Source organism: Engystomops pustulosus, chromosome 7 (assembly GCF_040894005.1).
Source record: "Engystomops pustulosus chromosome 7, aEngPut4.maternal, whole genome shotgun sequence".
Lineage (NCBI taxonomy): Eukaryota > Metazoa > Chordata > Amphibia > Anura > Leptodactylidae > Engystomops > Engystomops pustulosus.
Window position 1 is genome coordinate 23,523,182 of NC_092417.1, and position 12,312 is coordinate 23,535,493.

Below are 12,312 nucleotides of genomic sequence, written 5' to 3' on the forward strand. Positions count from 1 at the left end.
TAGGTCCCATGTTATGCACTCAGCACCATGGACAAGACTACAGGCACCCACCATGTTATTACACATAGGTCCCATGTTATGCACTCAGCACCATGGACAAGACTACAGGCACCCACCATGTTATTACACATAGGTCCCATGTTATGCACTCAGCACCATGGAGAGGACTACAGGCACCCACCATGTTATTACCCATAGGCCCCATGTTATGTATTCAGCACCATGGAGAGGACTACAGGCGCTCACCATGTTATTACACATAGGTCCCATGTTATGCACTCAGCACCATGGACAAGACTACAGGCACCCACCATGTTATTACACATAGGTCCCATGTTATGCACTCAGCACCATGGAGAGGACTACAGGCACCCACCATGGTATGATAAATAGGCCCCATGTTATGCATTCAGCACCATGGAGAGGACTACAGGCACCCACCATGTTATTACACATAGGTCCCATGTTATGCACTCAGCACCATGGACAAGACTACAGGCACCCACCATGTTATTACACATAGGTCCCATGTTATGCACTCAGCACCATGGAGAGGACTACAGGCACCCACCATGGTATGATAAATAGGCCCCATGTTATGCATTCAGCACCATGGAGAGGACTACAGGCACCCACCATGTTATTACACATAGGTCCCATGTTATGCACTCAGCACCCTGGAGAGGACTACAGGCACCCACCATGTTATTACACATAGGTCCCATGTTATGCACTCAGCACCCTGGAGAGGACTACAGGCACCCACCATCTTATTACACATAGGTCCCATGTTATGCACTCAGCACCATGGACAAGACTACAGGCACCCACCATGTTATTACACATAGGTCCCATGTTATGCACTCAGCACCATGGACAAGACTACAGGCACCCACCATGTTATTACACATAGGTCCCATGTTATGCACTCAGCACCCTGGAGAGGACTACAGGCACCCACCATGTTATTACACATAGGTCCCATGTTATGCACTCAGCACCCTGGAGAGGACTACAGGCACCCACCATGTTATTATACATAGGTCCCATGTTATGCACTCAGCACCATGGACAAGACTACAGGCACCCACCATGTTATTACACATAGGTCCCATGTTATGCACTCAGCACCATGGAGAGGACTACAGGCACCCACCATGGTATGATAAATAGGCCCCATGTTATGCATTCAGCACCATGGAGAGGACTACAGGCACCCACCATGTTATTACACATAGGTCCCATGTTATGCACTCAGCACCCTGGAGAGGACTACAGGCACCCACCATGTTATTACACATAGGTCCCATGTTATGCACTCAGCACCCTGGAGAGGACTACAGGCACCCACCATCTTATTACACATAGGTCCCATGTTATGCACTCAGCACCATGGACAAGACTACAGGCACCCACCATGTTATTACACATAGGTCCCATGTTATGCACTCAGCACCATGGACAAGACTACAGGCACCCACCATGTTATTACACATAGGTCCCATGTTATGCACTCAGCACCATGGACAAGACTACAGGCACTCACCATGTTATTACACATAGGTCCCATGTTATGCACTCAGCACCATGGACAGGACTACAGGCACCCACCATGTTATTACACATAGGTCCCATGTTATGCACTCAGCACCATGGAGAGGACTACAGGCACCCACCATGTTATTACCCATAGGCCCCATGTTATGTATTCAGCACCATGGAGAGGACTACAGGCACCCACCATGTTATTACACATAGGTCCCATGTTATGCACTCAGCACCATGGACAAGACTACAGGCACCCACCATGTTATTACACATAGGTCCCATGTTATGCACTCAGCACCATGGAGAGGACTACAGGCACCCACCATGTTATTACCCATAGGCCCCATGTTATGTATTCAGCACCATGGAGAGGACTACAGGCGCTCACCATGTTATTACACATAGGTCCCATGTTATGCACTCAGCACCATGGACAAGACTACAGGCACCCACCATGTTATTACACATAGGTCCCATGTTATGCACTCAGCACCATGGAGAGGACTACAGGCACCCACCATGGTATGATAAATAGGCCCCATGTTATGCATTCAGCACCATGGAGAGGACTACAGGCACCCACCATGTTATTACACATAGGTCCCATGTTATGCACTCAGCACCATGGACAAGACTACAGGCACCCACCATGTTATTACACATAGGTCCCATGTTATGCACTCAGCACCATGGAGAGGACTACAGGCACCCACCATGGTATGATAAATAGGCCCCATGTTATGCATTCAGCACCATGGAGAGGACTACAGGCACCCACCATGTTATTACACATAGGTCCCATGTTATGCACTCAGCACCCTGGAGAGGACTACAGGCACCCACCATGTTATTACACATAGGTCCAATGTTATGCACTCAGCACCCTGGAGAGGACTACAGGCACCCACCATCTTATTACACATAGGTCCCATGTTATGCACTCAGCACCATGGACAAGACTACAGGCACCCACCATGTTATTACACATAGGTCCCATGTTATGCACTCAGCACCATGGACAAGACTACAGGCACCCACCATGTTATTACACATAGGTCCCATGTTATGCACTCAGCACCCTGGAGAGGACTACAGGCACCCACCATGTTATTACACATAGGTCCCATGTTATGCACTCAGCACCCTGGAGAGGACTACAGGCACCCACCATGTTATTACACATAGGTCCCATGTTATGCACTCAGCACCCTGGAGAGGACTACAGGCACCCACCATCTTATTACACATAGGTCCCATGTTATGCACTCAGCACCATGGACAAGACTACAGGCACCCACCATGTTATTACACATAGGTCCCATGTTATGCACTCAGCACCATGGACAAGACTACAGGCACTCACCATGTTATTACACATAGGTCCCATGTTATGCACTCAGCACCATGGACAGGACTACAGGCACCCACCATGTTATTACACATAGGTCCCATGTTATGCACTCAGCACCATGGAGAGGACTACAGGCACCCACCATGTTATTACCCATAGGCCCCATGTTATGTATTCAGCACCATGGAGAGGACTACAGGCGCCCACCATGTTATTACACATAGGTCCCATGTTATGCACTCAGCACCATGGACAGGACTACAGGCACCCACCATGTTATTACCCATAGGCCCCATGTTATGTATTCAGCACCATGGAGAGGACTACAGGCGCTCACCATGTTATTACACATAGGTCCCATGTTATGCACTCAGCACCATGGAGAGGACTACAGGCACCCACCATGTTATTACACATAGGTCCCAATTTATGCCCTCAGCACCATGGGCAAGACTACAGGCACCCACCATGTTATTACACATAGGTCCCATGTAATGCACTCAGCACCATGGAGAGGACTACAGGCACCCACCATGTTATTACACATAGGTCCCATGTTATGCCCTCAGCACCATGGACAAGACTACAGGCACCCATCATGTTATTACACATAGGTCCCATGTTATGCACCCAGCACCATGGACAAGGGAAAATCAGCTAATTCCCTTATATCCAATATACTATGGACCCGAGAAACCCAATAACAATAGGCCTCACAGAACACTACCGCCATTGTTAAAATATGTTATAGAATCAATGAGATGTAGATGTTGCACCGTGTCTTCCATGCCGGTCTTAATCACATTTCGGTAAGTTTCGCCCGCGTGCAGATGGCCTGTAGGGCTGAGCTGACAATCTCACACAGATAATCAGGCAGCGGGGAGGGAGGTGAGAACAGTCAGATCCCGTACAGAGTGATATCTCTCATTTTACAGGTCTCACAAGCCGGAGCCCCTAACAGCTTCCCGTGTTGCCGGATGGGTAAGTTATAGCCCGAAACCAGAATCCAGTCAAATCTTGTTAAATATACGAGAAAGCAACAAAATGCTGAGCTGTATCGTAAACAGCCAAAACCTATCATGTCAGTGTGTCCGGCCCATGTGTTATTCATTAGACGGCCGATGACGATGTAGAAACCTGACTGCGGGAAGTGGTCTGCCATCCAACCATTTATGACATACAAATTTCAGCTATGTAGAGCCGGCTGCCCGAATAAGAGACATGATCCTACAGGAGAGGCACATCCAAGATAATCCGTGCAGCACAGAATCATTCCCACCACTATGGGCCAGTTTCGTTTTTCTTTTTCTGGATCAACACTGTAAGATTGTATGAAAGATTTCATGAATATAAAAAATATATGGATACATGGAGCAAATATATTTTAGGCATTCTTGAGAAAAGGTCAGGAGCCAATAGAGCGGGGCAATACAGTCCACAAGCTTGAATCAGCATGTATAAGTCTTGCAAATATTGTGAAAGGGTGAACTAAGTGAGGATAAGTTATGGGATGTAACTCAGGATCAGTACAGGATAAGTAATGTCATGTATGTACAGTAACTGCACCAGCAGAATAGTGAGTGCATCTCTGGAGTATAATACAGGATGTAACTCACAGTCAGTACAGGATAAGTAATGTCATGTATGTACACAGTGACTGCACCAGCAGCAGAATAGTGAGTGCAGCTCTGGGGTATAATACAGGATGTATCTCAGGATCAGTACAGGATAAGTAATGTCATGTATGTACACAGTGACTGCACCTGCAGCAGAATAGTGAGTGCAGCTCTGGGGTATAATACAGGATGTAACTCAGGATCAGTACAGGATAAGTAATGTCTTGTATGTACACAGTGACTGCACCAGCAGCAGAATAGTGAGTGCAGCTCTGGAGTATAATACAGGATGTAACTCAGGATCAGTACAGGATAAGTAATGTCATGTATGTACACAGTGACTGCACCAGCAGCAGAATAGTGAGTGCAGCACTAGAGTATAATACAGGATGTAACTCAGGATCAGTACAGGATAAGTAATGTCATGTATGTACACAGTGACTGCACCAGCAGCAGAATAGTGAGTACAGCTCTGGAGTATAATACAGGATGTAACTCAGGATCAGTACAGGATAAGTAATGTCATGTATGTACACAGTGACTGCACCTGCAGCAGAATAGTGAGTGCAGCTCTGGGGTATAATACAGGATGTAACTCAGGATCAGTACAGGATAAGTAATGTCATGTATGTACACAGTGACTGCACCAGCAGCAGAATAGTGAGTACAGCTCTGGAGTATAATACAGGATGTAACTCAGGATCAGTACAGGATAAGTAATGTCATGTATGTACACAGTGACTGCACCTGCAGCAGAATAGTGAGTGCAGCACTAGAGTATAATACAGGATGTAACTCAGGATCAGTACAGGATAAGTAATGTCATGTATGTACACAATGACTGCACCAGCAGCAGAATAGTGAGTACAGCTCTGGAGTATAATACAGGATGTAACTCAGGATCAGTACTGGATAAGTAATGTCATGTATGTACACAGTGACTGCACCAGCAGCAGAATAGTGAGTGCAGCTCTGGAGTATAATACAGGAGGTTACTCAGGATCAGTACAGGATAAGTAATGTCATGTATGTACACAGTGACTGCACCAGCAGAATAGTGAGTGCAGCTCCGGAGTATAATACAGGATGTAACTCAGGATCAGTACAGGATAAGTAATGTCATGTATGTACACAGTGACTGCACCAGCAGCAGAATAGTGAGTGCAGCTCTGGAGTATAATACAGGATGTAACTCAGGATCAGTACAGGATGAGTAATGTCATGTATGTACACAGTGACTGCACCAGCAGCAGAATAGTGAGTGCAGCTCTGGAGTATAATACAGGATGTAAGTCAGGATCAGTACGGGATAAGTAATGCCAGGTATGTACACAGTGACTGCACCAGCAGCAGAATAGTGAGTGCAGCTCTGGAGTATAATACAGGATGTAACTCAGGATCAGTACGGGATAAGTAATGTCAGGTATGTACACAGTAACTGCTCTAGAAAAATAGTGAGTGCAGCTCTGGAGTATAATACAGGATGTAACTCAGGATCAGTACAGGATAAGTAATGTCATGTATGTACACAGTGACTGCACTAGCAGCAGAATAGTGAGTACACCTCTGGAGTGTATATCTGTTAGCAGATGCTTATCCATATGTAAGCAGAGCAGTCATGGAGGAGCATGGAGACTTATGAACCTATGAATTGGCTTCTACTATACAGGCAGTAGACGTGTCTTCCCCCGTCCTCATCATTGGTGGTAATTGAGAAGGCCGTACAGCATAAGATTTTTTTGTCTCTTTATCAGAGAAGGTCTGTATTGAAATGATCATTTTTGAAATGTCATGTTCAATTAAATTAGTGAACTTTGCAATTCATCTAATTAGCCATTAAATGCATAATGTTCAGCCAAATGAAATAAACTGAAATGTTCACATACATTCAGCATCCGCACGGCACAAGATGTGGGCTAAGTGCTTCTAACCTAAAAATAAATCCTCCCGCTAACGTTACTGTGTGCGTCTGCCGGGAGATGAAGCTGAGGCCCTGGATCCCTTGTCCTCTGTACTGCTGACATTCTTAAAGGGGTATTCCAGGTCTATATATTACCTTTCCTTTTAGAGCGGGTCTGATCCCCAGTACCCACACCCATCTAGTCCTATGATGTCACATCTTTTGCCTCCTTGTAGCTCTGTCCAATTGAAGTAAAAGGGGATGATCTGCCTTACCAACCACAGCCACTATGCATTGTATGGCGCTGTTGAGCAGAGACTGCAAAATACATCAGCAGATAGAGCCCCTAAGCTGATCAATAAAATGAACCTGGAATATCTCCTTTAGGGGTTACATCCTATTTAAATAATTTATTGACCCAACCACATGACTGATCTATGGTGACCTAAACTGTGGGACCCCTATTTATCATGTACCCCTATGTTATATGCACTGCTATCACACAGAAAATGATGGTGACTCTATTGACAAATATGTCCCCTCTTCTGATGACCCCTGAGACCTACGGAAGTCAAACATAGGGTTGGGGGTGGAATCATTTTTATGGCATGAAACCCCCTTTAAGGATGCTATCTGCAGCGACATATCTATCCTTAGTATAGTTCATCAATCTTGGGTTGGTGGGGTCCAAAACCAGCGTTTGTTCAACTATTGGGGGCCCTAGATATCAGAAGGAAGTGATCGATGGAGATCAATCATTACCCTTGAGATCGGTTGACCACATCTTTTTTCCTGCAGTGGCCTCTACAGGATAAAAGTGGTATTACAAGGTCTCCAATGAAATGACTAAAATAACCTGGTCAAGTTGAGTCCTTCAAAAACAGAGACACTCTTTGTCTCGGACCGCCCCTTCCCCCAACGGGTTTCGCCGTGTGTGCCACTTCTGTACGACATCAATTATCACCGACTTTACTCGACTTCACGAGTGGCAAAAATAACAGCTAAAAATTCTCACATATTCAATCACTTTTCACAATTGCAGACATATTCCTGGAGGAGAATTTCTTAATTTGAACATTTCCTGGTGTGAGGTGGTTTCTGGTGAGACATAATGTTCAATCTCCTTCTAATTACACACACACAGGTAACGGGAGAACGGAGAAATGCAAGCTCAGCAAATCCTCCGACGCGCAAAGCATCAGTCATTAGGTAAATATGTGCACATAATACTCTGCTACTCACAGCCGAGGGTCCGGGGGATGTCCACTAGACAATATGAGAAGGACTCCCCCTGTTGGATGTTTGACAAGGCAAGACTGGGGTCACGTCAAGCAGTTATACCTATATGGTGCAGTCCATACTGGTTGTCTACACACTAATTAGATACAAAAGTGTGAAGTGTCCTGGAAACGATCTTCTTTTCTGCCATCGTACATGACCACTATGACCGTAACACTGGTGGTCGCTTCGTTCCCGTGTTCAACGACATTCCCCTGGATATCTAAGGCATCTTCTACCTTACTCTATGTGTAGTACCTGAGCAATAGTGTCATGTAAAGGAGTTTCCTATAGTTACTTCTTGCGTCACCCGACTATGAAACGGTCCTGACCACTGTCCGTCTATAATACTGACAGTATGACTACTACCCTGGCCTCCACCTGGATTACCCTCAGACTCGGCCCAGACCTTGGCTTGTCCACAGTCCATGTCTTTGCCTGATGCTTCTGTGCCATGGATCGATGTCTCTTCACTTTTATGGGTTAATCAGAATAGAGACTGACACACGAAAGAACAGCCTGGTGGTCCAGATACTTCAAAGATCTTCAGAGTAGACCTAATTCCACTAGGTTCAGTGGTTCCACACTATCTTCTTTACAATAGGGATCTTCAAGGAGTCTAAAGTTGGGCGTGAAGGGAGCTGTGCCCTAGAGGTGGAGTGCGCCGCACCTACACACTAGCTATAGCCCACACACTAGGAACTGAGGTAGGCTATAGTGTAACTGTACACCCCACAAGACCTGGAGTGCACCCTCCTACTGGATATATCAGAAGACCGGAGCCTCTTGATATATCTGGTGCGGCTGAAGGACCAGGGGGCATGACAAATCCTGTCTGAAGGTATCACATTTACAGATGCACTTCATAAATTCAATCATAAAACATGAAAATGTAGAAGAAATGTGAACTTACATAAGACCTGGAGCTTCTGGCTGGAGGATTTGAAAGTATTGGGCATTGACTCGTGGCCAACAGTGCAGGTAATTTCCACCTGGTCATCGGCTTTGGTGACGGGGAAGCTTATGAGGCTGACTACAGTGAATGTTTTGCCATTTGCGTCCCTTGTTTCAGAGTTTCGAGCTCCTGAAGGAAGAAAATTAGAAAGGAAAACATGAGTAAGGTCTAGTAAGGTCAGATGTTCTGATATCATTATTATGATACCCCTTGAAAAAGATTTACCCTTCTAATGTCAACCTTGAGACTGACTAATGGTAGGGATCACTCAGTATTACTGTTAGCGGCTTATAAGTGACTCTGGTACATGACCAACCCACCAACAGTCCAACCAACCATGAGAACGACTCTCATGGCAATCATAAGGTGAACTATGCAACCATAGAGCTGCACAATTCTCTCTATAACTTCTCTGCAATTGTCCCCGTGACCTTTGCACAGAGGTAAAAGGAGGCTGAATTCTCAGTATTTAGTTTCTTGTTAACCCAGGATTAACCCTTTCACTGCCCCTAACCCATCAGTGATTTAGAACAAACCCTTCTCTGCGTTAGACCATCAGGAATAACAGAATTAACCGTTACTATGCCCTAAGCCACCAAACTATTTTCTATTAACATTTTCTCTTCTATTGAAAGATGGACATGAACCCCATCTCAGCTTTTACCTTAGAGGTGGTGTCAATATTAACTTCTCTACTGCCCTGGACATCAAATGATGGTTTCATTAACCCTTCACATGCCTGGAATGCTGATAATATTCCTTTTCCACTCTCTTGACCACCAGTAAAAGACCCATCTTCTATATAAACCTTCTTAATTGATCAAAACCCTATTCCTATTACTACCATTTTTAATGATGCCTAATTATTTGCCACCGTTTTTCATTGTCGGATATAAAGGGAAGAGCGCTTGGGCCTCCACCTGCTCCGCTCAATAGCTACAAAGGCTTATCGGGAACTTTGTAGTCTTCTTTGCTCAGTACAGGTAGTCCTAAGAGGAAATGGCAAAGCATATAAGACTGCAACCTGGAGACGTTGTGTCTTGGGCTTCCATCTTGAACTGCTCTCCATGACTGTATTGTTATAAGATCTTGGTCTACTTAGATGACTGCTACTCTGACTCCAGATCAGGATCACAGTTATATAAGAAGAAAGATTAGCTAGTCACTTTGTTTTAAGGAAGGGCTGAAACAGAGTCTTTGATCTTCAGAAGTGCGGGGACTTACACTGTGGCTCTGCAGCAATGTTTTCAGACTGTAACATCAAAGAGTAACTAAAACTAAAATTGAAATGTTCATAAATAGTATATATGAAGATGACACATGCACTGCCGACTAACTCTGAGGTTTCAGGGGAAAGAACCATGAGCCCTGTGAAACGCTACATCTATGTGCCACCACCTGCAGCCACCAGCTATGAACCTGAAGAAGATATCCTGTGTATCTCTGCATCTCTGTGCCACCACCTGCAGCCACCAGCTATAAACCTGAAGAAGATACCCTGTGTATCTCTGCATCTATGTGCCACCACCTGCAGCCACCAGCTATGAACCTGAAGAAGATGTCCTGTGTATCTCTGCATCTCTGTGCCACCACCTGCAGCCACCAGCTATGAACCTGAAGAAGATGTCCTGTGTATCCCTGCATCTATGTGCCACCACCTGCAGCCACCAGCTATAAACCTGAAGAAGATACCCTGTGTATCTCTGCATCTATGTGCCACCACCTGCAGCCACCAGCTATGAACCTGAAGAAGATGCCCTGTGTATCTCTGCATCTAGGTGCCACCACCTGCAGCCACCAGCTATGAACCTGAAGAAGATGTCCTGTGTATCTCTGCATCTCTGTGCCACCACCTGCAGCCACCAGCTATGAACCTGAAGAAGATGCCCTGTGTATCTCTGCATCTAGGTGCCACCACCTGCAGCCACCAGCTATGATCCTGAAGAAGATGCTCTGTGTATCTCTGCATCTATGTGCCACCACCTGCAGCCACCAGCTATGAACCTGGAGAAGATGCCCTGTGTATCTCTGCATCTCTGTGCCACCACCTGCAGCCACCAGCTATGAACCTGGAGAAGATGTCCTGTGTATCTCTGCATCTATGTGCCACTACCTGCAGCCACCAGCTATGAACCTGAAGAAGATGCCCTATGTATCTCTGCATCTATGTGCCACCACCTGCAGCCACCAGCTATGAACCTGAAGAAGATGCCCTGTGTATCCCTGCATCTATGTGCCACCACCTGCAGCCACCAGCTATGAACCTGAAGAAGAAGTCCTGTGTATCTCTGCATCTATGTGCCACCACCTATAGCCACCAGCTATGAACCTGGAGAAGATGCCCTATGTATCTCTGCATCTATGTGCCACCACCTGCAGCCACCAGCTATGAACCTGAAGAAGATGCCCTGTGTATCTCTGCATCTATGTGCCACCACCTGCAGCCACCAGCTATGAACCTGAAGAAGATGCCCTGTGTATCTCTGCATCTATGTGCCACCACCTATAGCCACCAGCTATGAACCTGCAGAAAATGTACTATGGATCTCTGCATCTATGTGCCACCACCTATAGCCACCAGCTATGAACCTGCAGAAAATGTACTATGGATCTCTTCATCTATGTGCCACCACCTATAGCCACCAGCTATGACTCGAAGAAGATGCCCTGTGTATCTCTGCATCTAGGTGCCACCACCTGCAGCCACCAGCTATGAACCTGGAGAAGATGTCCTGTGTATCTCTGCATCTATGTGCCACCACCTGCAGCCACCAGCTATGAACCTGAAGAAGATGCCCTGTGTATCTCTGCATCTCTGTGCCACCACCTGCAGCCACCAGCTATGAACCTGAAGAAGATGTCCTGTGTATCTCTGCATCTAGGTGCCACCACCTGCAGCCACCAGCTATGAACCTGGAGAAGATGCCCTGTGTATCTCTGCATCTATGTGCCACCACCTGCAGCCACCAGCTATGAACCTGAAGAAGATGCCCTGTGTATCTCTGCATCTCTGTGCCACCACCTGCAGCCACCAGCTATGAACCTGAAGAAGATGTCCTGTGTATCTCTGCATCTCTGTGCCACCACCTGCAGCCACCAGCTATGAACCTGAAGAAGATGCCCTGTATATCTCTGCATCTATGTGCCACCACCTGCAGCCACCAGCTATGAACCTGGAGAAGATGCCCTGTGTATCTCTGCATCTAGGTGCCACCACCTGCAGCCACCAGCTATGAACCTGAAGAAGATGTCCTGTGTATCTCTGAATCTAGGTGTCACCACCTGCAGCCACCAGCTATGAACCTGAAGAAGATGTCCTGTGTATCTCTGCATCTAGGTGTCACCACCTGCAGCCACCAGCTATGGACCTGAAGAAGATGCCCCGTGTATCTCTGCATCTATGTGCCACCACCTGCAGCCACCAGCTATGAACCTGAAGAAGATGCTCTGTGTATCCCTGCATCTATGTGCCACCACCTGCAGCCACCAGCTATGGACCTGAAGAAGATGCCCTGTGTATCTCTGCATCTCTGTGCCACCACCTGCAGCCACCAGCTATGAACCTGAAGAAGATGCCCTGTGTATCTCTGCATCTATGTGCCACCACCTGCAGCCACCAGCTATGGACCTGAAGAAGATGCCCTGTGTATCTCTGCATCTCTGT

The 12,312-nt window shown here is 46.4% G+C and overlaps 1 protein-coding gene across 4 annotated transcripts in view; it reads right to left on the reverse strand.

Moving 5' to 3' along the window:
• Window positions 1–12,312, reverse strand: part of CADM3 (cell adhesion molecule 3) — a 265,166-nt gene that overhangs the window by 53,396 nt on the left and 199,458 nt on the right. For all 4 annotated transcript variants that reach the window (XM_072115133.1, XM_072115132.1, XM_072115134.1 and 1 more), the window contains one exon: window positions 8,607–8,777. In XM_072115133.1, coding sequence (XP_071971234.1) covers window positions 8,607–8,777 — 171 coding nt within the window. The remainder of the gene's footprint in view (window positions 1–8,606; window positions 8,778–12,312) is intronic.